The sequence below is a fragment of the Hemitrygon akajei genome, chromosome 4, assembly GCF_048418815.1.
Source record: "Hemitrygon akajei chromosome 4, sHemAka1.3, whole genome shotgun sequence".
NCBI lineage: Eukaryota > Metazoa > Chordata > Chondrichthyes > Myliobatiformes > Dasyatidae > Hemitrygon > Hemitrygon akajei.
Window position 1 is genome coordinate 175,344,708 of NC_133127.1, and position 27,397 is coordinate 175,372,104.

At 44.3% G+C, this 27,397-nt stretch overlaps 1 protein-coding gene across 6 annotated transcripts in view; it reads left to right on the plus strand.

Annotated features, from left to right (window-relative positions):
* Positions 1–27,397, plus strand: part of tsga10 (testis specific, 10) — a 165,958-nt gene that overhangs the window by 28,720 nt on the left and 109,841 nt on the right. For 2 of the 6 annotated variants that reach the window (XM_073044038.1, XM_073044039.1), the window contains 3 exons: positions 8,590–8,681; positions 16,408–16,530; positions 25,666–25,881. In XM_073044038.1, the coding sequence (XP_072900139.1) occupies positions 8,640–8,681; positions 16,408–16,530; positions 25,666–25,881 (381 nt within the window). In that variant the 5' untranslated portion in view covers positions 8,590–8,639. Of the gene's footprint in view, positions 1–8,589; positions 8,682–9,262; positions 9,386–16,407; positions 16,531–19,684; positions 19,774–25,665; positions 25,882–27,397 lie in introns of those variants that run through there. The other 4 variants (XM_073044040.1, XM_073044042.1, XM_073044041.1 and 1 more) reach the window with 4 other exon arrangements.

Genomic DNA, 27,397 nt, shown 5'->3' on the forward strand with positions numbered 1-27,397 from the left:
AAGATAGTTAATGTTGTTCCACTGTTTAAGAAAGGCTCTAAAAATAAACTAGGAAATTATAGGCCTGTGAGCCAAACATGAGTATTTGAATAGACAGGAACTGATTAGGGATAGTCAGCGTGGCTTTGAGTCTGGTAGGCCATGTCTAACCAATCTTATAGAGTTTTTCAAGGAAGTTACCAGGAACGTTGATGAAGGAAAGGCAGTGGATGTTGTTTACATGGACTTCAACAAGGCATTTGACAAGGTCCAGCATGAGAGGTTGGTCAGGAAGGTTCAGTCGCTTGGCATTCAAGATGAAGTAGTAAATTGGGTTAGACATTAGCTTTGTGGGAGCCAGAGAGTGGTAGTAGATGGTTGCCTCTCTGACTGGAGGACTGCAACTAATAGAATGCTGCAGGGATTAGTGCTGGGTCCATTGTTGTTTGTCATCTATATCAAGATCTGGATGATAAGGTGGTTAATTGGATCAGCAAATTTGCAGATGACGCCAAGATTGTAGTGGACAATGAGGAAGGCTATCAGAGCTTGCAGCTGGATCTGACCAGCTGGAAAAAAAAAGGGCTAAAAAATAGCAGATGGAATTTAATGCAGACAGGTGCAAGGTGTTATACTTCGGTAGGACCAACCAGGATAGGTCTTACACAGTGAATGGTCGGGCACTGAGGAGTGTGGGAGAACAAAGGGATCAGGGAGTACATGTCCATAATTCAGTGAAAGTAGCATCACATGTAGATAGAGTCTTAAAGTAAGCTTTTGGCATATTGACCTTCATAAATCAAAGTATTCAGCACAAGAGATGGGATGCTATGTTGAAGCTGTATAAGACATTGGTGAGGCCTAATTTGGAGTATTGTGTGCAGTTTTGGTCACATACCTACAGGAATGATGTAAATAAGGTAAATAAAGATGACAGATTACAGAACAAATTAGTAAATGCTTTTGTGGACTTAGGGGCAGCTGGTGATTTCCTGGATTTGGGGACTGCCCATCGGTTCAACATACTGCTGCAGGAGTTGAGCTAGTCCATGCTCGCAACTGTCCTGAATGACCATCTGCTCTGTCCTGTGGGGAGGCATGCCTTAGTCTGATTGTTGAAAGTCGCTTTGTTATGATTGGTTAGTTTAGGAACTGCAGCTGCTTTTCCCATTGGGTAGCTGCCTGGTGTCCAGTTCCAAATATCTTGAGTGTATAGAGAATTGTGTGGGAGGTTCTGTCTCTCTTCCTTTGTTTAAGGCAAGCAATGCACTTGGTCATTGAGAAGGTATGCTCTGTGTGTGCTCCTAAGTATGTTTGTTGAATGTACATATGCCTGTTGAATATTCAGCTTTGTAGCATCTGTAACTTGGGGAACATGAACGTTTGGTTGAATTTTTACTGTTTGTAAATAAATAATTAATACACTTATTTGCAGCCAGTGTTTTCTGTCTCACTTGCTGGACCTGCAAACCTGATTCAACATTACAGGGTCCGGGCAGATCGAGCAGCAGACATTGGGTTTACGGATGAAAACTGAGGCTCATGTATGTACAGGATATTAGTTTCTATATCATTGACTCGCCTCTCATACCCTTGATCCTCGGGTACCCTTGCCTGACCCAGCATAATCCTTCCGTGAACTGGAAGAAAGGAAGGATCATCACTTGGTCCAGTCATTGTAAGAGGTTATGTTTTTAGTAGGGTACTACAACCCCTAGACTCTCCCGAAACTATGGACTAACGAGGGGGGAGACTTCAGTTCAGGGTAACCTGAAGTCTTCTGGAGATCCAAACCTGACTTTAGGACAGACAAGCCAGCTCTGGCCAACAGGATTGTACAAGTCCCGACCCTGTCAATTTGGGGCATGCTAGAACTAGAGAGAGAGGATCTGTATTCAGGAGCTGCAAACCAAGGAGGTGCCCAAGCAGTCTGGAGCTCTAGCAGCTAAGCCTAAGGGATCCAGCTGCCAGGTCTTGAATAAAGGAAAGACTCCTAAACGCAGACCATTGAAACCTATTCCTGTGGGCACAAGGATCACTTGTTACACCTCGCTGCGGTCACCTTGAAGATACGTATGAGGATCTGGACTCTAATTTGGCCACTATTCCAATGAACAAGTCTAGTGAACCTAGAGAGGAGACTCTGAGGTCTGTTGAATCACCCTGGCCACCTAAGAAGCCTTAAGAGTCAACCTTGAGGAAAGGTCTGGAAGTGATTGCAAAATCGAACCGCTCAAAATCCCTTCAAGGACTTGGAAGAGGTCTTCGGCAAGAGAACGGCCTTGACCCTAAGACAGTTACAGACCTATTGCCTGGTATTTGTCCTCTGTGAGGTCGGTTATACTCATTCTCAGGCCCAGAGAGAAGCGGAATGTAAGAGTATATAAATGAAGCTCTTGCCATGGGTTTTATTTGGCCATCCACCTCAGCTGCCAGCGTAGGCTTCTTCTTCATACAAAAAAAAGAATGGGCGCCTGCAGCAATGCATTGATTATACATGATGGCCAAGAATTGTTAGCACCTTCCACTCATGAATACTGCCTTTCAAGATTCTCCAAGGGCCAAGAGTATTCACAAAGCTAGACTTGTGGAGTGCATACAATCTGGTCCACACAAAGGAGGGTGATGAGTGGAAAAACGCATTCAGTACTATGCAGTACAGGGCACTATGAGTACCTGGTTATGCCCTTTGGTTTTGCAAAAGCTCCAGCAGTTTCTCAGGCCTTTATAAATGACGTTCTTTGTCTACTTGGATGATATCCTAATCTGCTTGAAGTCCATGGTGGAGCACATCACCCACATCAAGGACATTTTAAAGAGGCTTCTAGACCATGAGTTTATGTTAAGCTGGCGAAGTCCAAACTTCACGTTGCATATTTGGGTTTCATCATCTCCAATGGCAATTTCAAGATGGATCCTACCAAGACCCATGTACTCGGAGATTGGCCACAACCATCCAGTGTCAAACAACTGCAACCATTCCTAGGATTTGCTAAATTTTACCTGAAGTTCATCAAGAACTTCAGCTGTGGCAGCTCCGCTGATGGCTCTAACTAAGAAATCCACAGACCCTTGTGTCTGGACTACCAAGGCTGCTTTTGCAGAGCTCAAACAACAGTTCACATCTGCTCTTGGTTTCAACCAACCCAGACCTTCCTTTCGTCACGGAGGTGGGTCTCCTCAGACATCAGAGTGGGTGCAGTGTTGTCTCAATGGTCACCTTTGGTCAGTAAACTGCACCTGCGTGGGTTCATCTCCAGGCGTCTATCCCCAGCAGAGAGAAACTACGATATCAGGAATCGGGAGCTACTTGCAGTTACGTTGACCTTGGAGGAATAGTGTCGCTGGTTTGAGGGGGCCATGAACACTTTTATTGTCTGGACAGACCCATGAACCTGGCTGATATTCAGGAGGCCAAGAGACTCCCAGACAGCCCAGGTGGTCTCTTTTTCGTAACCATTTTAATTTTGTCCTGATCTATCGACTGGGGTCAAAGAACCAGAAACCGAACACCTTGTCTTGTCAGTTCCACAAACCTGAAAGAGGGGAGAAGCCTACCACCATTTTACCGCAAGCCAAGTTGATAGCACCAGTTTGCCAATTCTTCCAAGGGGAAGACTGTCATCATGGTAATTGTCGATTGGTTTTCGAAGGCTTGCAAATTCATTGCTTTGGACAATCTACTGTCTGTGGTGGAGACTGCCAAAATTGTCCTGAATCAAGTCTCCAGGAACCATGAATTCCCGATGGACATTGTAATGGATCGAGGTCCACAATTCACATCACGTTTCTGAAAGCTGAATGGGGCAAGTCTTTCCTCTGGTTTCACCTGCAGTCCAAAGGTCAGACGGAGTGGGTCAGCCAAGATTTGGAATGAACCCTAAGATGCCTGGCCTCAGACAGACAGACAGACATACTTTATTGATCCCAAGGGAAATTGGGTTTCATTACAGCCGCACCAAGAATAGTGAAGAAATATAGCAATATAAAACCATAAATAATTAAATAATAATAAGTTAATCATGCCAAGTGGAAATAAGTTCAGGACCAGCCTATTGGCTCAGGGTGTCTGATACTCCGAGGGAGGAGTTGTAAAGTTTGATGGCCACAGGCAGGAATGACTTCCTATGACGCTCAGTGTTACATCTCCGTGGAATGAATCTCTGGCTGAATGTACTCCTGTGCCTAACCAGTACATTATGGAGTGGATGGGAGTCATTGTCCAAGATGGCATGCAACTTGGACAGCATCCTCTTTACAGACACCACCGTCAGAGAGTCCAGTTCCACCCCAATGACATCACTGGCCTTACGAATGAGTTTGTTAATTCTGTTGGTGTCTGCTACCCTCAGCCTGCTGCCCCAGCACACAACAGCAAACATGATAGCACTGGCCACCACAGACTCGTAGAACATCCTCAGCATCGTCCGGCAGATGTTAAAGGACCTCAGTCTCCTCAGGAAATAGAGACGGCTCTGCCCCTTCTTGTAGACAGACCTGATGAGTGGTGTGACCAATTGACATGGACAGAGGTCACCCACAGCACCTTACAGCATTCAATGCACAGGATGTCACCGTTCGAGTGCAAGTTTGGATAATCTCTGCCACTCTTCTGGGAACAGGAGGCCAGGTTTGTGGGTCTGCAGCCAAAGACCACGTCCAACACTGCAAGCAGAAATGGACTAGGGCAAGAGAGATTTTGCTGGCTTCTGCCTGGAGGCAGAAGCTAAGTAACTGAAGGACAAGACAGGGACCCACTTTGCAGTCTGGCTGACCACTCAGGAGTTGTCTCTCTGGGTGGAGTCTAGAAAGTTGGCACCCAAATTCATTGGACCCTTCAAAGTCCTCAAGAAAGTAAACCCGATGCCTTACACCCTGCAGCTCCCCAAGACCCTGAAGATCAAGCCCACCTTCCACATCTCTAAGTTAAAGGCCCTCAGCACCACCACCACTCAGGTTTATCAAAGGGGAACAGGTCTTCACGGTAAGGAGAATTTTGGACTTGCGAAAGGCTTGGTATATTCGGCAGTACCTCATGGACTGGGAAGGATTCAGACCCGAGGAAAGGTGCTGGGCGCATGAAAAGGCCATCTGGGATCCAGCTCTCATCCATGACTACCACCACCATCTCTCTGAGCAGCCAGAGCCATCAGGAGTCAGCCAAAGGAGAGGGGGTCCTGTTATGACAAGCACCCAACCATGCCGGCTTCCAGGGTCTAGACACTCTAACCCTCCAGAACATGGGTAGCTGCTGCGGCCCCTTTTAGCTTGAAGGACCATCTCACTAACTGGCTGCTATGTTTTGGTGCCAGGATTTCAGTATTTAAGGAGCACCTGAATGGAGGTTCCATGCCCAATCGTAAGCTCAAATTGGCTTATCGTCTAATGTCTTGCGTAGTGCGCAGTTTTTGCATTTCAGTCTCATATTGTGTCTTGATCCTAGCCTTGGATAATCCAGCACTTGTCCCAACTATCCTTGTCAAGGTCTCTCATCACATTGATAATGTGTTGGGAAGCCTCTTCTGAAAGATTGGTATTCCAGAACACTTAGTGACTATGTAGCACAGTTTGTTGTGGAAGAGTTTTAGTCTTCCTTGGAAATGAACAGAATAAGACATGTTACATCTGCACCGTAACACTCAGCTACAAATGGCTTAGTGGAAAGATTAGTCCAGAATCTAAAGAGCACACTGTGAGCAACATCAGCAGAACACACCACACTGACACTGAATAAGAAGCTTACCAGTTTCCTCCTTGCATCTCACAATGCAGCACACTCCACAACCAACAACTCACCAGCTCGCTGTGTTGTTCCTGGGTCAACCCTTGCACTCAAGCCAATCTCAGAAGGAGGATGCAGGATAAACAGCTGAGACAAATTGAGGGCTCTGCAAACAAAGAAGTTCGATGCCTCACTCATGGACAAGCTGGAGAGGGCTACGCACTGCAGCTGATCAAAAGCCGGGTACTTGGAAAGATTAGGACCAGAAAGGGACCACTCCCCTGCACGGTGGAGATTGCACCTGATGTCGTCTGGAGATGGCACGTCGATCAGCTGAGGAGAGCAGAGTCAATTGCTGAAGGAGAAAGGTGTCCAGAGCTGTCAGAACCACTTCCTGCAGTCCCAGAGTCACCTCCTACAACCACCACAGTGGAAGCCCCAGAACCTGAGATTGTTTCATAGACACAAGTCTCTCCAGCCACCACCCCCCTCAGGAAAAACTTTATCTTAAAAGAGTAAGAAATCCTCCACGTGATTCAATCTTTAGGCCTGAATGGGACAATTTAAAATTTACTGTTCTGTGGATGTCTAGATAGTAGTTGTATTATATAGCACACTGAGTATATAGTTGATATGCATTCTACATTTAAAGTCTATAGCTAAGCAGGGAGAAGCATAGTGTATTTAATATTATAGTAGCATTGTAAATATACTGTTTGTAAATATAGTGTCGGCTGGTGGCTTAGTGGCATCAGTGTCCGACTTCGGAGCAAAGGCTCCCGAGTTCAAATCCAGCCGGCTCCAAAATCCTGGAAAGGGATGGGCTCCGCCAGGTTTCAGACGCCCAAAACACGCCGTATGATGAGCAATCACCACAAAGATGGGTGCAAAAAGCTTGTCATGACGGCGCCCTGACGACTCCACCAGGAGTTACGGTCTCTCTCTCTCTCTCTCTCTCTCTCTCTCTCTCTCTCTCTCTCTCTCTCTCTCTCTCTCTCTCTCTCTCTCCATTATTAAGGATGTCCAGCACCCAGGGCATGCCCTTTTCTCACTGTTACCATCAGGTAGGAGGTACAGAAGCCTCAAGGCACACACTCAGCGATTCAGAAACAGCTTCTTCCCCTCTGTCATCGGACTCCTAAATGGACATTGAAGCTTTGGACACTACATCACTTTTTTAAATACTGTATACAGTATTTCTGTTTTAGCACATTTTTTTTAAATCTACAGTATTCAATATATGTAATTGATTTACTTGTTTATTTATTATTATTATTATGTATTATTTAATTTGTTTTTCTCTCTGCTAGATTATGTATCGCATTGAACTGCTGCTGCTAAGTTAACAAATTTCACATCACATGCCAGTGATAATAAACCTGATTCTGATTAAGCATTCTTTGTTCTTTACGTAATGCATTTTGGGTTATATGTAAAAGTACGTGAATGACATATGTGGTTCTGCCACCATATTGTAAGTGCATGCCTCACTAAAAAGTAAAGACTGAAGTAGGCAATTTTATCCTGTTTCCCCCTGTGTGTTTTTCTATTGATTAGCTCTGGAGTTGCAAAACATAACAGTTGGCATGGACAAGTTAGGCTGCAAGCCCTATTTTTGTGCTGTATGACTCTGTGATAATATGACAATACAACATTCCCTCAATAGTGGCAGCCTTGCTTTTCGATGAGAGTCACAGGGGTACTACAGCAAAGAAACAGGCTTTTCAGCCCATCTAATCCATGTTGATTTGGTCTTCTGCCTATTCCTGTCTACCTATACCTGGATCATAGCCTTCCATACTCTCTCATCCTTGTACTTCTCCATATTTCTCCTGAATGTTAGGATTAAACGTGCTCCACAGGCTTCCGCTGGAAATGTCATGGTCCCTTCTGGCAATCACCCACCTGGCTACTTACCTCAGGAATTGGGCTTCAACCACTTTGTTTAGTTTCCAATCATTCTCAGGTTCCACTAACTACAAACACCTGCTTTCCATCAGCAAATGCAGCATAAAAACCCTGTGACCACAACAAGGAGCTGCCAGTTTGTTGGTCGACTTCTGGTGTGAGTGACCTTGTTTTATGGTTCTTAGGACTCCCAGTTCTAAGTCTAGTATCGCTCCTGGATACCGACTCCACGCCTGTGTTCTGTACTTGGGTTCGTCCACCGCCACGCTTGTTTAACAGGAAACTCCTTCCACATCATCTGTGTAAAGAAGTTCCCCCTCAGGTTCCCCTTAAAATTTCCCTTTTCACCCTAAACCATTACTTCTAGTCCTAACCAACCTGAGGGGAAAAGCCTTTATTTATTCCCCCTGTAATATGCTCCTCATACTTTCGTATACCTCTGTAAGAACCCGCTCCCATTTTCCCGCTTTCCAAGGAATAAAATCCTAACCTGTTCAAATTTTCTTCATTTCTCAGGTTCCCAGGCTTAAGTGCAGAGCCACATGTACGCTCCGAACTTTGAAATCGCCGCTCCCCTCATCTTGCGAGCCCTCCCTCTTACCAGTTCGCCAGTTAACGACCTCAAGCAGAGGAAAAAATGTAGTACTAGGTGGAAAGCGCGCATTTTGCCTAAATCTCAGTCTGGCAGAGATAAAACGGATTTGCTCTGAAGAAAATGCACCGCCACAAGCTGTTCATTGCATCGCACCCTCCTCCCTACTGATGCAATCAACGTGTTAAACTAATCTGAATAATTGAACTGACATATGATTTATTTCACTCTATTTTGTTTCTTGCCTGTGAATTACACGGTGCTGTTAAATTTTCGGATCGCGTTGATTAGCAAACGTTTCCTCTTGGTATTTCGCACCGAATTTACTGACTAATGAACCAACTTAATATTAAAACGTGATTCAAGATTGTGTATTGTCATTCTTCAGTAAACTACGACAGTGCTCCGGATTCGATGCAACATGAATAAAAGAACACAATGAGCATAAAGAAGAAAACAACGAAAACAAACACAATAAATGTAAGTATAAAGATAATTCTACACGATAGTGTAAGCGTGGCCGAATATACATAAGGTTAGCGTATATACACAGACAGATGGAATGTACAAAAATGACGTTAATGTGCAGGAATAAGGTGACAGGAAATGATAAATGATTTGATGTATTTTATCCTGTGAATAATGTCAGTTAATTGAGAAACTCGGCACGACTTAGGAACGGGACGTTGTAAATGCCCTTTCATCCGGGTTGTTTCGGTTGTTAGGCACGCGGCGTAACCGGGCAACCGGCGTCGTAGTGGGAGGGGCTAACGGTTGTGTTTTTGTTGATATTAATTAAATCGGGAGCTCGGCTTTCTGCAATTGTACGGGAGGAAAAGAGAGAGGGTAAAAAAAACTTTTAACAAAAAATAGTGCGACCCTAATAAGAACCAGCTTTATTGACAGGCGTATTCCGTCCCGGGGGCGGGGGGGGGGGGGGGGGAAATTACTCTTCCCGTTACCGGGCGGTGATTGGTTAGAGCTCTCTGGGGAACGGAGAGCGGAATGTTTTGATTGGTTGTTCCGCACCCTCTGTGCAAGGTCGGCTGCCATAGGCGGATTTGGCCAGTGACCAGGTGCCCGCGGAGCTTCGGCTTCTGCTTGGGCGTCCGCAGGTGGTGGGTAACGGTGAAGAGTTGGAGGTGCGAGTGTGCTATCTCATTGATGTCGTTCTGCTCAAACGGGTGAGACATTGAGAAGGGAAAGCGTGGCTGTGACAGGGACGACCTGTTGTGGAGATACTGGAGGGGCTCTTGGTGAAGTTACTGGCTCAAAGTTTATCTTGTACACGGGTGTGTTTGTGTACCCCGGTCTTGGCTCTCGGCCTTTCTGTCTCTCTGTCCCTCCAGTCCTCTTGATGTCATAAAGCCACGCAACCTGTTTTACATCACATCAACAAGCTGTGGGGGGAGTCAGGTTTGGGGAAACTGGGGGGGGGGGGGGAGGGGGACTTGTGAGGGCACTGAAAGTACCGAGAGGTTTTAACCGCAAGGGTGGGGGGAGGAGTGAAGAGAAAACTCCCCGTTTTACCAGCATGTCTTCAGACTTGCCTACGCGGAGATGGAGTTGGGCAGCCTCTAACTTCAAGGTAAAAGTTTAAAATAAACTGGAAATACTCGGGTAGAAGCTAAAGTCAACTGTGTGCTTTTTAGTTTAAAGTTGTACTCGGGTTATTAAAGTAGTTAGCAGCTTTAAAAGTAATTGTTCTTGGGTAGCATCTTTTCAAAAGACAAGCTTTCTGTAATGTGAATTTGAACCAATGTTTGTTTAAAAAGTCTTCAAGATTTTGTACATCAAGTAAAATAATCCTAAAAGCCCAGTAGTTGCTATAGCAACTATGTACTCCTGTGGTTGTTTCTCCCCAATCAAACAACTAGAAAATTTCCTCATCAAAATAAAGCTGAAAGATGAATCCAGTTAACCAACTGTCAACTGAATTTCCAATTGTTCCTTTTGTGTAAATGAGCAACCATAGGACTGTAATATGCACTGATTAATTAGCATGTCCATAAACTTAACAATTGTTCAATCATAGTTTACAACTGAAAAATTATTCCTTTTGGATGCTGTATCTTGGTAAAGGTTAAAAAGTGCTATGGAGTTATTATTTTGCTTGACTGGTGATTTAACAAATGAGAGTTCAAATTCCACTCTAGCAGCCAATATGAACATAGAATACAAAATATAGAGCAGTACTGTTATGTTGACCTTTGAACCTACTCAAAGTACAAACTCGCACTCCATCCCACTTAGCCCTTCATCATGTGCCCATCTAAGAATCTCTTAAATGTCTCTGATGTATTTGCCTCCACCACATGCCCTGTTAGTGTTTCACACACCTACCACTCTCTGTTTAATAAAACCTATTTCTGACCCCCCCCCCCCCCCATACTTTCCTCAAATTACCTTAAAATTACGTTCTTTTATGTTGGCCATTTCCGCCCTGGAGAAAAGTCTCTAGTTGTCCACTTGGTAGTCATAGAACACAATGGCACATAAATGGGCACTTCTGCCCACCTATTCCATGCCAAAACCATTAACTGCCTGGTCCTATTGACTTGCACCTGGGCAAAAGGCCTCCATTTTCCTCCAATCCATGTACCTATTCATATTTCTCTTAAATATTGAAATCAACCCTGAACCCACCACTTGCATTGGATCTTATTCCACACTCTTACTACCCTCTGTGTGAAGAAGTTGCCCTTCAACATTTCATCTTTCACCCTTAACCTGCTACTCAGGAGGCACTCGAGTTGGTGTGAAGGCGGCATGCAGTGAAACCTTGAGGGTCTGTCTTGGACGTTTCTTTTGTGATCGCAAAACCCTGTTGGACATTGATTGCTGTGAGGCAATAGTGTCGCTTTGGTTGTAGCTAACCACCATCTCAATTTGTTTGGTTAAGAGATATACATACATGGGATCCAAGATCCAATTGTTCTTTTACACTACTAAGAATGTTGCCAATAACTTTGTACTCTGCCTTCAAGTTCAATCTTCCAAGGTGTATCACTTTACACTTTTTCCTTCCCAGGGGTACCTAACCTTTGTTATGCTCTCGATCTCTATCATTATCTGAGAGGTCTGTGGACTCCAGGTTAGGAACCACTATCTATAACACCAATCTTTGTCATCTGAAACATAATAACCTACACTTCCACTCCCTTATCGAAGTCATTTATTCAAAGAGCAAGGGTCCCAGAAATGTTCCTGTGAAGCACAACTATCTCCAAGTCTATCTACTGCCATTTTTGCATTTGATCCATGTCTCTTTACCCATGTAGCAGTCTAAATGTCTTTTTAAATGTTATTGTACTTTGAACTTTAAGTCTCCTCTTCTGGATGGTTGTTCCATATATGTACCCCCTTCCATGTGAAACAAGTTATATCTCTCACTGTAAATTTATGGCATCTTCTGGATTTCACCAACCCTGGTAAGAAGACTATGAATCCACCCTGTCTATATACCTTTATAAGATCACCACCTCATATCCTATGCTCCAAAGAATAAAGTCCCAGCCTGCTCAACTTCTCTCTGTAACCTTGGCCCTTGCATCCTGATAAAATCTTCTTAAATCTTTTCTGCACTCTTTCCAGCATAATGATAATCTTTCCTGTAAGTGGGCTGTCCAAAACTGAAAATGATTCATCAGGATGTCTTGACTGACAACATTTCCCAACTGGTGGGTGGGCATCAATGTTCTAGAGACCGGTTTTCATTCAGTCTTAACATTGTTGTTTTGTCTGTTTGTGGAAACCCACTTTTTAACTTCATACAAAAGAGCAGGGAGTTAAAATGTAGACCCTTTGAATCTCTCTGCCATCCATTAAGGTTCTGTCTGATTTGGTTATCTCCCCTCTGCATTCTCACCTACTCATGCTAACCTAGAATGTTTGGCTATCAAGAATCTACCTTTGCCTTATTCAGACTCTGCTTCAACCATCCTTGAGAATGAAAGTACCAAGCACTTGGAACCACTTAAGGAAAGAAATTTTGCCTTTCCTTAAATGAGTGATGCCTTTTTCTAGATTCTCCACCATGTTGAGATTTGGAGGTCTTTTTTTTTTTCTATGAAGTCCCATTTCACTCTTCTAGCATGTAGTAACTTGCCCTATAAAACAGCTGGCTTATTCCTGGTGTTAGACTAATAAGCATTCTCTGAATTGCCAATATATTAACATCCTTTACTAGACAAAATCAGTATCGAGCATAGTACTCCAGTTGTGGTTGCACGAACTACAACTGGAGTACTGTGCTCCTATATAACAAAAACCACCACCTTTCATGTTCAATTCCCTAGTAAGTGTTCTGTTAGCTTATCAAATTCCTTGTACTACTTGCATTTGAGCCATTTTGTGAATGATGGAGGGCTCCCTGGATCCTTCAGCAATTCAGTTTTGCAATCTTTCACTATTTAGCAAAATACTACTTTACAGATTCAGATTATTGTCATTTAGAAACCACAACTGCAATGCAGTAAAAAAAATTGAGACAACGTTCCTCCAGAATGATATCCCAAAAGCATATGACAAAACAGACTACACCAGAAAATCCACATAACGTTTGGCAATCCCCAATCCAGAGTCCAGAGAGGCTGCTGCTTATTAATATTGCGCTACAGTCTTAGCGTGTTCCCTGGAAAGGAGCTCCAAATCCACCAGACAAAACAAGACCAAAAACTAAAGCTACAAGACCTGCACAAAATCACATAGTTACAGCATATGGTTACAACAGTACAAGCAATAGCATAATTGATTTAAAAAAAAAAAGACCATGGGCACAGTAAAAAAAAAAAAGTCCAAAGATGTTAAAGGACTACAAGTTCAAAAGAAATCTCCACACAGTTTCCACAAGTCCCCAGGGTTCTGACAGACTCGCCACCCCACACCGGCGGCAGAAGGGAATACCCCCGCTATGGACTTCCAGGGTGTCGCCCGACTCAGCCTCGCAGATGCAGCACACACCGAAAGCAACCTGACTGCAGCGGACTCAGAGTCCGTCGAACCTCCGAGCCGATGACCATCCCCTCTGGCACAGCTTCTCCGAGCACCATCCTCTGCTGAGCGTAGTAAGACGGCCCTGCCAACGGCCATCAGGACTGGGGGCCTGTTCTTCCCAGCAAAGTCCTGGATCTCACAGCAGCAGCAGCAGCAATGAAGGTCTTCCTGGAGATTTCCCGATGTTCCTCTCTGCTCCCACAACCGTTTCCAATTGATTATGATTGCGCGCGGCACCCCACTTAACAAATAACAGATAATCAGCTCCGGAGCTCCTTACTATGTGGGCAATTTCTCTTTTTTTATTTCCACATTTTTCCATGTGTGTATCTTTGTCATCAGCAAATTTGGCAATTGTATCTTTGGCACTTTCAGCTAAGTCATTAGGGTAAATTGTTAAGAAGTGAGACCCTAGCACTGACCTGTGTTGCACCTTTCTTGATTATGAAGATGGATTCATTGAATACATTCAAGGCAAATTGACCTTTAATTTTCAATGGAGCTGAGTGATATTGGGGGGAGGGGGGAGTGCAGTTTATTGAGGCAAGATTGGATTGAGGACCCAATTTGTCCTACTACTGTATCATTCTTGTGTTCCAATGAACTGATAAATCATTTTGATTTCCTTAATATTTTTGATGGCGTGTTGTAATGTCTTTAATAATTTTCAACACAGATCTTGTGTTGGATGTCAAGCCAACTGAATTATAGTCAGCTGACTATAAAGTGTTGAAGTTTCTCCAGTATTTTATGTGTGTTGCTTTGGATTTCCAGTATCTATAGACTTCCTCATGTTTATAGTTTCAGTTTTTTGAAGAGGACTGTAATTATATATGTTATGGAATTTTTATCTGATACTGGCAAGGTTATCATTAACTAGTATCTGAACCTAGAATGAGTTAATTAGGGCTGAGGACTTGTTAGCCCACCAATTTGCTTAGAACCAGTTTTTTGGTCTCTTTTCAGTTCTGTGTTCCATTTTAATCCCATCTGGTATGCTGCTTGTATTCATTGAGCAAAGACTGATGCAACACAATTTAGCATTTGCTTTTTGTTTTCCACTGTTGTCCACATTTCCTTTTTAAAGGACAGGAGCTTATTTTCCTCCTCTTAATATCAATAGAAACTTAGATATCTGTGTAAAATTTTTTAGCTAGCAATGTCCATATTTTAATTTTTAATTGCCTATCAATGTTTTCTTATTTTTGTATTCTGTCCAATCTTCTGACTTGGTACCATTTTGGTACACAATAAAGAAACAAATATGCAGTTTAACTTTTAAGTTGACCTAAAGTAAGTTGATTTTTTAAAAAACACAAATCAGCATTTTATGTACTCCCTTCTTAATGCAGCAAAACTCAAGGCACTTCCTGGGAGTGTTATCAAATTAAAGTTGACAGTTATTGAAAGTGAAAATCACAGCAATAATCTAAGCTTGATTGAAGAGGAGTGTTGCTATTAAGAAGAAAATAAAATTGAGTCTAGAAGCCCTCGTGGGGACAATAAGAATGACCAGAATCAGAGGACATTTGCATAGGATTTAGAAGCTTGCTTGTCTTGTGTGGAATATTGGGGTCAAAAGGTAACAGAAGTGAAGAAGCAGAAATGAAGCTGGATTAAATTATGATAGTGGAAACAGGTTGTCTGGGTTGTAGCACAATCTGTTCCAAAGCACATCTTAGTACTGACAAGTTTAAGCAGTCTGATTCAATTTTGAGCAATTGTTAAGAGACACGGTCAAGTAAACAGTTTGTGACTGGGTCTGAAGAAAATGGTTTTTGACTTCTAACATGAAATATATTCACATAATATATATAATATAACCCGAATAACATCTTTGGCGTTGTACATGTCTGTCGTTATGTAATTTAAGGTAATTTTTGTTTTTTGTGTTTAATTATTCACTAGTGCCCTTAACCACTTTTACCTGCAGTGTCTATTTTATCACTTACCGTAGATGCCGGATTATAAGCCGCTACTTTTTTCCCACGCTTTGAGCAGCTTTGAACACTGCGGCCTTTACTACGGTGCGGCTAATGCATGGTTTTTTTCATGCCGCCAAAAACATTTTGCCTCGTAACAGTAGACCAATAAAATTGATGAGTAGTTCACAGAGGTCCAATGAAATTGTACGATAAATCAAGCGCACTTCCACAATTAAATTATTGTAAATCAGTCATTTGTACTCGCCCTCATCAACATGGAAAACACTCGAAGAAAAGCATTGTGCTGCCTTTATGGCAGTTATTTAGTTTATAATATTTTCGCTTAGTAATTCATTTGTTAGTATTTTCTAGTTAAAGTTAGAAGTGTTTTAAGTATATTTGTTTTCTGTACTACATCCCGGGATGCTATGACATCACATCCGGTTTCGCCGCGTCTTGTGGGGAAATACCGGTTTGCGATAAATGGAAAGGTGGGGGGGGGGGGGAGCGCATTAGACCCGCGCGATGATGCAGCTTTTAAGTTAAAGGTGATCAATAACTTTTCCTGGTAGGCTGCAGTATATATTTTTTTACCAGTCGTTAGGAGATATTGGAATGTTGTTCGTGCACTGTTCAGTAAAAAAGTATACGCAACGTAATTTGTGTGTTACAGATACATATGTATATTTAAAAGTAGCCGTGTTACTTTTGCAATTGCAATATGTATTTGTTTATGTTACCATACGGATTTAATTAAAAGTTAAAAAATCCTCACGTGTAATATCTTTGTGTAAATATCTCATATTACAACGTGGGACACCTGCGGCTTAAAATCTGGTGCGGCTTGTACAAGTACAAAATTGATTTTCTTTCTAAAATTAGAGCCTGCGGCTTTTAATCAGGTGCGCCCTGTAGTACGGAATCTACGGTATTTACCTGCCTTTCACCAAGTCACAGACTTCGGTTTTGTATTTATTCCTTTCATCTGTAAATGTTTGCAGTTTTGACCAAAGGGTAATTACCTGAACTGCTTTCTATGGATGCTGTCTGATCTGTTGAATAGATTCTGCATCTGTTTTATTTCAGATTTCCACATGCAGTATTTGCTTTTGGCATTTGTAGTTTTAATGCTTTACTCATACAATTGATAAAGCATTCCCAATTCCAAATTGGGAATCTTAATGCAGCTTACTTAAATACAATTTCATTGCCATTAACCTATTTAGAACACAATATCTTGGAATGCATTCAAAATGCTATAGATTAACTTTTTCTTTCTTGTCCAGGAAATTATAACAAATGACCTAGACTTCTTGGGTCAGAATCTTGGTTCTGACTTCGCTCTTGAACTCGCAGGATTTAAGGACAGAGCTGAAATTAATCAGGATGATTTTCTACCCAGTTTTCAGGTGATTAGTTTAGAACTGTTTTGTATACATGATCTGCTGAATAAATTCTGCATCTGTTTTATTTCAGATTTCCACATGCAGTATTTGCTTTTGGCATTTGTAGTTTTAATGCTTTACTCATACTCAAAGCTATCTTTCAAAGTATTTTACAAAAGAACTCCTGCACCTGGTAATTGCTTTCAACATGTTCCAGGCATTGTTTGTGTGTATATGTATGTCTTATTGAATAATAAGAATTGGAATTGCCATCATGACATATGTAAAATGATTTTTTGCAGCAGCAATACATTACTAAGACATAAAATTACTATAAATTACACAGTAGTGGAAAATAAATAAAATGGAAGTGCTATGGACTATTCTAATTTCTGATGGCAGAGGGACAAAGCTGTTTCTAAAATGTTGAGTATGTGTCTTTAGGCTCCTTTACCTCCTCACTGTTGGTAGTAATGAAGGGAGGATGTGTCCTGGATGATGCTGCCTTCTTCTGGTATTGCCTCTTAAAGGTGTTTGATGGTGGTGAATGTGAGCCTGTGATAGTTGACTAAGTTCACATCTCTCTGGAGGCGGTAAGCCAGGTTGTGATGTGACCTGTCAGAATATTCTCCACTGTATCTGTAGAAATTTGTAAATCTTTGGTGACATATCAAATCTTGGCAAAGTAGTGCCACTAATATGCTGCCTTCATGATTGCATCAGTGTATTTGGCGCGTGTCCTAGTGGGCAAGGCATCAGACTAGTAACCTGAAGGTCACTGGTTCGAGCCTCAGCTGAGGCAGCGTGTTTGTGTCCTTGAGCAAGGCACTTAACAACACATTGCTCTGCGACATCACCGGTGCCAAGCTGCATGGGTCCTAGTGCCCTTCCTTTGGACAACATCGGTGGCATGGAGAGGGGAAGGCCTGCAGCTTGGGCAACTGCCGGTCTCCCATACAACCCTGCCCAGGCCTGCGCCCTGGAAACTCCAGGCGCAGATCCATGGTCTCTCGAGACCGACAGATGCCACCACCAATTGGGCTCAGGACTGATGCTCTGAGATGTTGTTATTCAGTTGCTAAATCTGTCCATTGCTGGCTTAGTGAGGGCTGGTGTGTGTTCCTCCAATTTCCTTTTGAAGTCCACAATCAGTTCCTTGACATGAGTGTGATGTTGCAACATCTCTTAGCCAGCTGCTTTATCTCCTTTCTGTACGCCATCTCAATTGTCATTCTACCACAATAGTGGTGTAATCGGCAAATTTATATATGACATTTGAGCTGTGCCTAGCTGCACAGTGTAGGGTGGTGGGCCAAGCATACAACCTTGAGGTACACTTGTTTTGATAGTCAGCATGGAGGAGATGCTATTATTGACCTGCACTATGGTTTCCCAATAAGCAAGCTGAGGATCCAGTTGCAGGAGGTACAGATGCTTATTAGTGCTAAGGCAATAATGGAATTGAATATCAAATTGTATTCAATAGACAATAATCTTGCTATTGTTTAAGTGTTTCAAAGTAGAGTGGAGAAGCAGTGAAATTGTATTTGCTATAGACCTGTTATGAGTAGTAGGAACATTGTGGTGGGTTGAGTCCTCGCTCAGGCAGAAGTTAAGTCTAGTTGTAACCAACCTATTGAATCACTTAATTTTGGTAGGTGTGAGTGTCGTCATTGAGGCAGCTCACTCTGCTCTTGGGCACTGGAAGGATTGCTGCCCTTTTGAAGTGAGAAGTTGAAGATGCCCTTGAACACTCCAACCAGTTGATCAGCACAGGTTTTCAGTATGCAGCCAGGTTCTTCATCAGGGCTTGTGGGGGTTTACCCTCTTGAATGATGTTCGGACATCAGTCTCTGATAGGGCTTCCAGATGCTGTAGGGGCTTACACAAGTGTGGTGTTATTCTCCATATCAAAGTGTGCATATAAGGCATTGAGCTCATTGTTGAATGAACCGTCACAGCCATTTTATGCTGTTAGGTTTTGTCTTTTAAGAAGTCAAAGCTTGCAAATCTTGCCACAGCTGTCAGGCATCCAGTTCTGGCCGTAGCTATGCTTTGCCTTTTTGCTCTCACAACGAGCTTCCATAGGTCAAAATTAGACTGCTTGTAGGATTCTGGATTGCTAGTCTTGAATGCCACAGATCTAGCCTCCAGACTGTAAATCTCCTGGAACATCCGCCACGTCTGGTTTGGGAAGTTCTTGATGAAATCAATGACAGCTGTGACATATTCAGAACCAAACATGGATCCCTGAACATGGTCCAATCCACCAACTCAAAACAGTCCTGTAAATGCTCCCCTGCTTCCCTTGATCATACCTTTTGTGGTACTCACCACTGGTACTGCAGTTCTCAGTCTCTGCTTGATGCCAAATTGTGGGCATGGAATGTTGTGGTAAGTGTTCTTGATGGTTGTGTAACAGAGGCCAAGTGTGTTTGCTTCTCTGGTTCCAAAAGAGACATGCTGGTGGTAGTTAGAGGCTTCAACCAGGCTACCTTGAAGTCCACTGCATGATGGAGGGTTCATTATCTTGTGGCTGATCACAGTGCTAATCTCCTCCAGTGCCAGCCTGATATCAACCAGGGATGGAATGTGCACTGCTAGCAGAATGACAACAAAGAACACCCATGGCAGCTAGAATGGATGACCAGATGTCCTAGTTCAGGGAATTTGTACTGAGACAAAACTACCATGTCTGTGCACACAGATGTAATCTTGAAGCAAATGCTGCCATCACTACCCTTATCTGATGTTGCTGTCTGTTCCTTGTTGTGGATAATGAAGCCCTTGGGCTAGATTGGTGCAGGTGAGTATGTCTCTGTAAAGCAAAGTACAGAACAGTACCTGATATCCCCCTGGTATTTTCCAGATACTATATTTGTCAGGAGACTAGCAGAGAGGGGAGAAGCTTGAGGACCCTGTGGTTCCTGGCAGTCACACTTTCTAGGATAACATATACCTCCTCCAAGCTTCTACCTGCTGCATTTTCTCTCTGGGTGGTCTGGATTCCTGAGCTTGTAGGTTCTTAGATGGCTATTCAGTTAAATGGATTATTAACAGCACCGCTTTGACCCACATTTCAAATGTTTTCAAAATTATATGTTTCATGTCTTGTTTAATGTGTTTTAACAATATTTGTTTGCAGAGAAATTTCTTTATTTTTTCATTTACAGATCATGTGCTTTCCTGCCAAGGCCAATGTTAATTGCCCAATCCCAATAGAGAAGGAAACTATTTGGATATTGTGGCGACCCATTTTCTGTGCAGGTGAACCGGCTCACAAATAGCCAGCGCGCGGGGGGAGACTTTGGTAATGCACCTCTGACGTTATTTCTACCCGGAGAGGGCGGGCGTTAGGGATTAAATGGCAGCACCGCAAAGTTTGAATAAACTAGTCTCCAAACGACTTACCGACTGTGTGTCGTTATTTCAGCGCTGTGTGTTGCACATTGCTACATTGGTGACCCCGATGGTCCAAATGGGATTTGGACCAAAGATGACCGACTCTTCATCTGTTCCCGCAGTTTCGCTAAAACTGCCGACTTTCTGGACGCTGGGACCACGCGTGTGGTTTAGCCAAGCAGAAGCCCAGTTCCAGATTCGGCAGATATCCTCTGATTCCACGCGTTACTACCACATGGTGAGCGCCCTTGACCAGGAGACGGCCACCCAGGTTGTGGATTTCATACAGTCGCCCCCGGAAGAAGGCAAATGTGAAGCATTCAAAGCGCTGCTCATTGGGATCTTTGGCCTCTGATGGCATGAGCCAGGTGCCCGCCTGCTTCACCTGGACGGTTTGGGAGACAGACTGCCGTCAGCATTGATGAACGAGATGCTGTCTCTGGCTGACGGACACAAGCCCTGCCTCATGTTCGAGCAAGCGTTCCTAGAGCAACTGCCCGAGGACATGCATCTGCTTCTGGCCGACGCAGATTTCAGCGACCCCCGGAAGGTGGCGGCCCGGCAGATGTGCTGTGGAAAGCCAAGAGGGAGAGCGTGGCGTCCGTTGGTCAGATTACCAGGCCACGCGCCCAACAGCAGACCAGACCAGGCCCGGCAGGGGGGCGCACACAACACAGAGGCAAGTCTGAGGAGGCCAGTGAACAGTGGTGTTTCTACCACCAGCGATGGGGCACAAAAGCCCGCTGTTGTCGCCCGCCCTGCAAGGGCCAGGGCCAGCTGCCGCTAATGACTGGCGGCTGGCCACCAGGACAGCCTCTTGTACATCTGGGACAAAAAGTCAGGACGCCGCTTCCTGGTCGACACCAGAGCGGAGATCAGCATCTTGCCCCCGACAGGGTATGACACCCGCAACAGGAAGCCAGGACCCACCCTGAGGGCAGCAAACTGCAGCACGATACGGACCTACAGTACCTGCACAGTGCAGCTGCAGTTCGGCGCCAGCTGGTTCACGTGGGACTTCACACTGGCCGCAATGGCCCAACCACTCTTGGGGGCGGACTTCTTGCGAGCTCACAGCCTGCTGGTCGACTTGCAAGGGAAAAGACTGGTACATGCCGAGACTTTCCAGACGTTCTCCCTGGGTGAAGCCAAGTTGCCGGCCCCATACCTGGACTCCATCACGCTGTCGGACAACAAATTCACCAGAATCCTGGCGGACTTTCCATCGATTCTGGCACCGCAGTTCACGGCAGCCATGCCCAGACACGGGGTACAGAACCACATTCCGACCCAGGGACCACCCCTCCACGCCCGTGCACGAAGGCTTCCCCCGGAAAAGCTCCGCCTGGCGAAGGAGGAGTTCAAGAGGATGGAGGAATTGGGGATCGTACGGAGTTTCGACAGCCCATGGGCCTCCCCCCTGCACATGGTGCCCAAAGCAGTCGGGGATTGGAGACCATGCGGCGACTACCGCATTCTGAACGAGGCTACCACTCCAGACCGCTACCCCGTGCCGCACATACGGGACTTTGCAGCAAACCTGCACGGGGCAAGAATCTTTTCCAAAGTAAACCTCGTCTGGGGATACCATCAAATCCTGGTGCACCCTGAAGACATCCCCAAAACAGCACTCATCACCCCGTTCGGCCTGAAGAATGCCGCACAGACGTTCCAGTGGCTATTGGATGCGCGGTGGGACGCGACCTGGACTTTGTGTACATCTATTTGGACGACATCCTTATAGCCAGCAGTAGTCGTCAGGAGCATCTGTCCCACCTCCGCCAGCTCTACTCCCGCCTGAGTGATTTCTGCCTCACGATCAACCCGGCCAAATGCCAGTTCGGTCTCGATACCATCGACTTCCTGGGCCACAGGATTACCAAGGACGGGGCAACACCTCTGCTTGCCAAGGTAGACGCGATACGCCACTTTGCCCAGCCCAACACGGTCAAAGGCCTGCAGGAGTTCGTTGGTATAGTGAACTTCTACCACCGTTTCCTCCCCTCAGCAGCCCGTATCATTGCCCCCTTTGTACACCGTGATGTCGGGTAAAGGCAAGGACATTATTTGGGACGAGGAGGTCGCAGCCGCTTTCGTTAAAGCCAAGGAAACCTTGGCAGATGCCGCGATGCTGGTGCATCCCAGAACGGATGTTCTGACCGCACTCACGGTGTACGCATCCGACACAGCAGTCGGTGGGGTGCTGGAGCAGCTCATCGAGGGGCGCTGGCAACCCCTTGGTGTTCTTCAGCAAGCACCTACGACCACCCGAACTCAAGTACAGTGCTTTCGACCGGGAGCTGTTGGCACTGTATCTGGCAATCTGGCATTTCTGGTACTTCTTAGAAGGCAGGCCGTTCACCGCGTTCACGGACCACAGACCGTTGACCTTCGCGTTCACGAAGGTGTGCGATCCCTGGTCGGCTCGCCAGCAGCGACATCTGTCCTACATCTCCGAGTACACGATGGCCATCCAGCATGTCTCGGGAAAGGACAACGTTGTGGCGGACGCATTCTCCAGACCAGCTGTCCAGGCTCTGTCCCTGGGGGTGGACTATGTAGCACTGGCAGAGGCGCAGCAGGCAGACGACGAGATGCCCAGCTACAGGACCGCAGTCTTGGGTTTGCAGCTGCAGGACTTTCTTGTAGGCCTAGGTGATAGGACCCTCCTGTGCGACATGGCTACCGGCCAGCCTCGCCCCATCGTCCCGGCAGCCTGGAGGCGGCGAGTTTTCGACTCCATACACGGTTTGACGCACCCATCTATCAGGACAACCGTCCGGCTGGTCTCCAGCAAGTTCGCGTGGCACGGACTTCGCAAGCAGGTCAGTGAATGGGCCAGAATGTGCGCGCAGTGCCAAACAGCCAAGGTGCAGCGGCACACTAAAGCCCCGCCGCAGCAGTTCGAACCCACCCACCGGAGGTTCGACCACATTCATGTGGATATCGTGGGCCCCCTACCAGTGACCCAAGGAGCGCGGTACCTCCTAACTATGGTAGACCAGTTCACGAGGTGGCCAGAGGCGGTCCTGCTCACCGGCACATCTGCCGATTCCTGCGCCCGAGCACTGATCGCAACCTGGGTAACACGCTTTGGGGTACCGGCCCACATTACCTCCAACAGAGGCGCCCAGTTCACCTCCAGCCTGTGGTCAGCTGTGGCCGGCCTGTTGGGAACACAGCTACATCACACTACTGCCTACCACCCACAGTCGGACGGACTAGTGGAACGTCACTTGAAGTCGGCTCTTATGGCCCGCCTGAGAGGACCTAACTGGGTGGACAAGCTTCCCTGGGTCCTGCTTGGAATTTGTACAGCGCCCAAAGAGGATCTGCACGCCTCGTCGGCCGAGTTGGTGTACGGCACACCCCTGGCAGTCCCGGGAGAGTTCATACCAGCCCCAAGGGGGCAAGAGGAAGAGCCAGCAGCAGTCCTGGACAGGCTACGCGAAAGGCTCGGCAACCTGTCCCCTGTACCAACTTCACAGCATGGACGGACCCCGACCCATGTACCCAAAGACCTGCAGAACTAAGTTTATGTTTGTACGAAGGAGCGGACACCAGGCACCGCTACAGCGGCCGTACGAGGGGCCATTCAAGGTGATCAACAACTGGTCCATGTATGTTCTGGACATTGGGGGGGGGGGGGGGGGAGAGAGAGGAGGTTTTCATGGTGGACCAACTCAAACCAGCCCATGTGGACTTGGCACAGCCGGTCGAGGTTCAGGCACCACGGTGCAGAGGCAGACCTCCCAAACGGAGGCTGATCCAGACTCTGGACATTGGGGGGGTGTATCGCCGGTTCTGGGGGCGGGGGGGAGAGTTATGTGGTGACCCATTTTTCTGCACTGGCGAACCGGCTCACAAATAGCCAGCGCGCGGGGGGAGACTTTGGTAATGCACCTCTGACATCATTTCCGCCTGGAGAGGGCAGGCGCTAGGGATTAAATGCCAGCACCGCGAAGTTTGAATAAACTAGTCTCCAAACGACTTACCGACTGCGTGTCATTATTTCAGCGCTGTGTGTAGCACATCGCTACAATATAAGGGAAAGTAAGGGATTTTTGACCTGAAGGGAGCAGAAATGGACGGCTCTAACATTTAAGAGTTGCTAACAGTCCCATCTTGATATTTTCAATGGGATGTGATGGCTTCCTGTTAGCGAGTAAAATTAATTGAAATTTATTCTGACTCAGCTTTAATTCTGAGTGGTGCTGAAATCCGCCGAATAGTACATAACAGCATGGTACATACCCTTCAGCCCATGATGTTCCGTTGACCTTTTAATCTACTGCAAGATCAATTTAATTCTTCCATCCCCTTAGCTCTCCAGTTTTCTATCTTCCATATGCTTAAGAATCTCAAATGTCCTTAATGTATTGCCTCTATCACCACCTCTGGCAGCACATTCCTCACACCCACCAAGCTGTGTACTGTATATCTTCAAAAAAAAAACACTTGCCTCTGACATTCTACACACGCGCGCACACGCCCTCGCCCCCACCCCCCTCCTCTGAGTTCAAAATTATGACCCTTTTATTAGCCTTTTTTATTTGGGGGTGGAGACGGTCTCTGGCAGAGTACTCAATCTAAACATCCTCTTCGTGAAACATCTCAATCAATGTCCAGAACAACAAGCCAAACCACAGGAAATTTGTGTTTGAAGATGAATTTGACAGCCCGAATTTAAGTTCTACACCAGCAAAATCAAACCAAATGTCAATGGTTCTTTTTCATTTATAACTCTTGCTGTCTTGCTCTTGAAATAGCTCACTTGTGATTGAACATCTTTCACTTTTCAAAGATCTTGGACATATCACACAATAATTAAGTTCTTATTGCATTTTGAGTCCTGACTAGTGAAATGAGTAACTAGTGAGAGTTTTTCTATACTGTTCACTAAATACATTCATTGAGCCAAAAATGTTGTCAAACTTTCTTTTTTTGTGTAAGTCATTGTAAAATTATCTTTTTAATTTACTGTTTAACTGGAATCACTCAAAGTTCTGCAGTGGTCATGGAACACACAATAGCATTAATATTTCAAATGAATGTCCTTTTATCAGAATTGGCATGTAGTAGAAATGAGCTTTTTAGGAATATGTAATAGCTGAATGCATAAAAAGGAAGGTACCCTACATTATTTCAGTATGATATTCCTTTAGTGTCCTAGTCAAAGTTACCTTAGTCAATATTGTTGGGTTTCAATGTGCCTTTTCACGGCTGCTTTATCTTTAGTTACTAATTAAACTCTGGATTATGAAGGAAATGAATTGCTGTGTAAATATTTACTATTGCAAAGAAAATATTACAATTTTATCTATTTTACATTTATCATTTTTAAATAATACCATGTCGCAGTTAAGTTAATGATACCAAAGTTGCACCAGAAATATTGCCATTTTTTCCCCAGGTGCTTTTTTTTTGTTTTGGAAATCAGAAATCAAACTGAATATTGGCACAATTGCCAGATTCCATATATTAGCCTCGAAAGCCACCTTCTCTGAACTGTTTCCAATGTATCATTCTTACATGAGCTTCTTTTGCAATTTTTAATGTATATAAATGTGTACATGAATTGTGGCTGAAAAGCAATATTGTGATATATGATGGGAAGGATTCTGTAAGAGGTGATCACATAGGTACAAGGAGAATAGAAATGCAATGCTTTTCAGAGTAATTAAAGATGCCATAATTATTGTGTCATGTATTTTCATTGAAATAATTTAAGATTTAAAACTTTGTTTTTTCTTTCAGATTAACCAACTAGAGGAAGCGGATTATACTTTAGAGAAGCAAATCCAGGACTTGTTGCAAACTAAAGATGAAGTAACCCAGCAAGTGGATAAACTAACAAACAAGAACCAGGAATTCTTCAAGGAACTTAGTGAAATAGAGCGATTAGCTGAGAAGCTTGAAAAAGATAAGGAATTAGCTCTAACTGTTGCATGTAATGAAGCAAAAATAGCTGAGGTGGGTTAGAGTTCAGTTTACCTGCATTATGATATTTTGCTCGTTGATTTTGCATAAATTTCTTTAAATTTTAAAGCAATTTTACTTTGGAAAACTTATGTGCAAAAAGAGCTTGGAAATCATTGTTGTTGATTCATCAAGAAATCTAAAGCAATAATTCTCAGTTGATTTATGTGATTCCCAAAATAAAATTGGCTTTGTTATCAGTCTTGAATCATCACGTAAACTATTGTAATATTCATAAAGCTAACAAAGGTAGAATAGATAAACATTTTGATCTAATTGTCTGTAAATAAGAGAATTTCCTGCACCCTGTACATCCAAGTGAGAAATTGAGTGAATTAATTTTGTCCTGGAAAAATTTGGACAACTTCGCTCATCCATTCTTTCTGAAGTTTGGTTCTCAATTGTGGCAGCATCAATGTGTTTTACAAAAAAAAACTGATGTACTTAGTGGAACCCTCCTTCAGAATTTAGGATCCAAAAAGTCAAGGAAAAATATTTGAACTTTTTCATTTTTAACCATTTTGTCCCTTCAATCTCTTAATCAAATAATGGCTGATTTATCTCAATATTTTCCTTTTTTGTATTTCCTAATCTTTTACTAATGTTATGTTGTAAGTTACAGCTGGCAAGATATTAATTCTTTTTAAACACCCATTTTTTCCCCTGAAAGTTCTTTTGCCCTAATATCAATAAATTCTCAAATACCAACATTAATTGGTTATGGCAGTGAGTGGAACACTGGCTGAAATCATTACAAGATGTGAAGAGAAAGGTGCCAAGGCAGAGATCCCAATGTGAAATTGATTGTGACACTTCAATTTTTGGAGGGATTTGATCAACTAAAGAAAATAAAGGATTCTCTAGTAGATGTTGGTTATAGATTGTGTCTAGAACTCACTGTGTGAAAGGGTGGGCCGACAATCTGTATCTGTTCAGTAATTGCAGTTCAACTGCTCTTATACCATTGCCATCTACCATTTATCAGACAGATCCTTTTTGACAGACCTAATCAGTTGCCCTCTGCCACCACCACCCTCAGTCTGTGGTACTGGTTCTTGCCCTCAATTTTTCTTACAGCTGCTCCTATTTTTTGCAAACCAAAAGTGTAGCCATGGACACTGGCATGAGCCCCAGCTATGTAGGCCTTTTCATCTGCTTTGTGGAACAGTTCATGTACCAAGCCTACAATTCTCCCTCTACCTCTTTCCCTCCTGCTACTTCCCTGCAAATGGGACAAGTACTAGACTGCCCTTACTCTTCCCTAACCACTATTCAAGACCCCAAACGTCTTCAGGGTGAGGTGATACTTCACCTATGAGTCTGTCAGGATCATCTGTTGTATCCATTGCTCCTGCTGTGGCCTCTTATAAGCAATGAAACCCAATGTAGATTTGGGAACCACTTTGTTGGACACATTCATTCTGTCTGCCACAAAAGGCAGGCTCTCTTGGTGGCTATGTGTTTCAATTCAACTTCCCATTCTGAATTTTGTTCATAGCTGCCTCTGCTG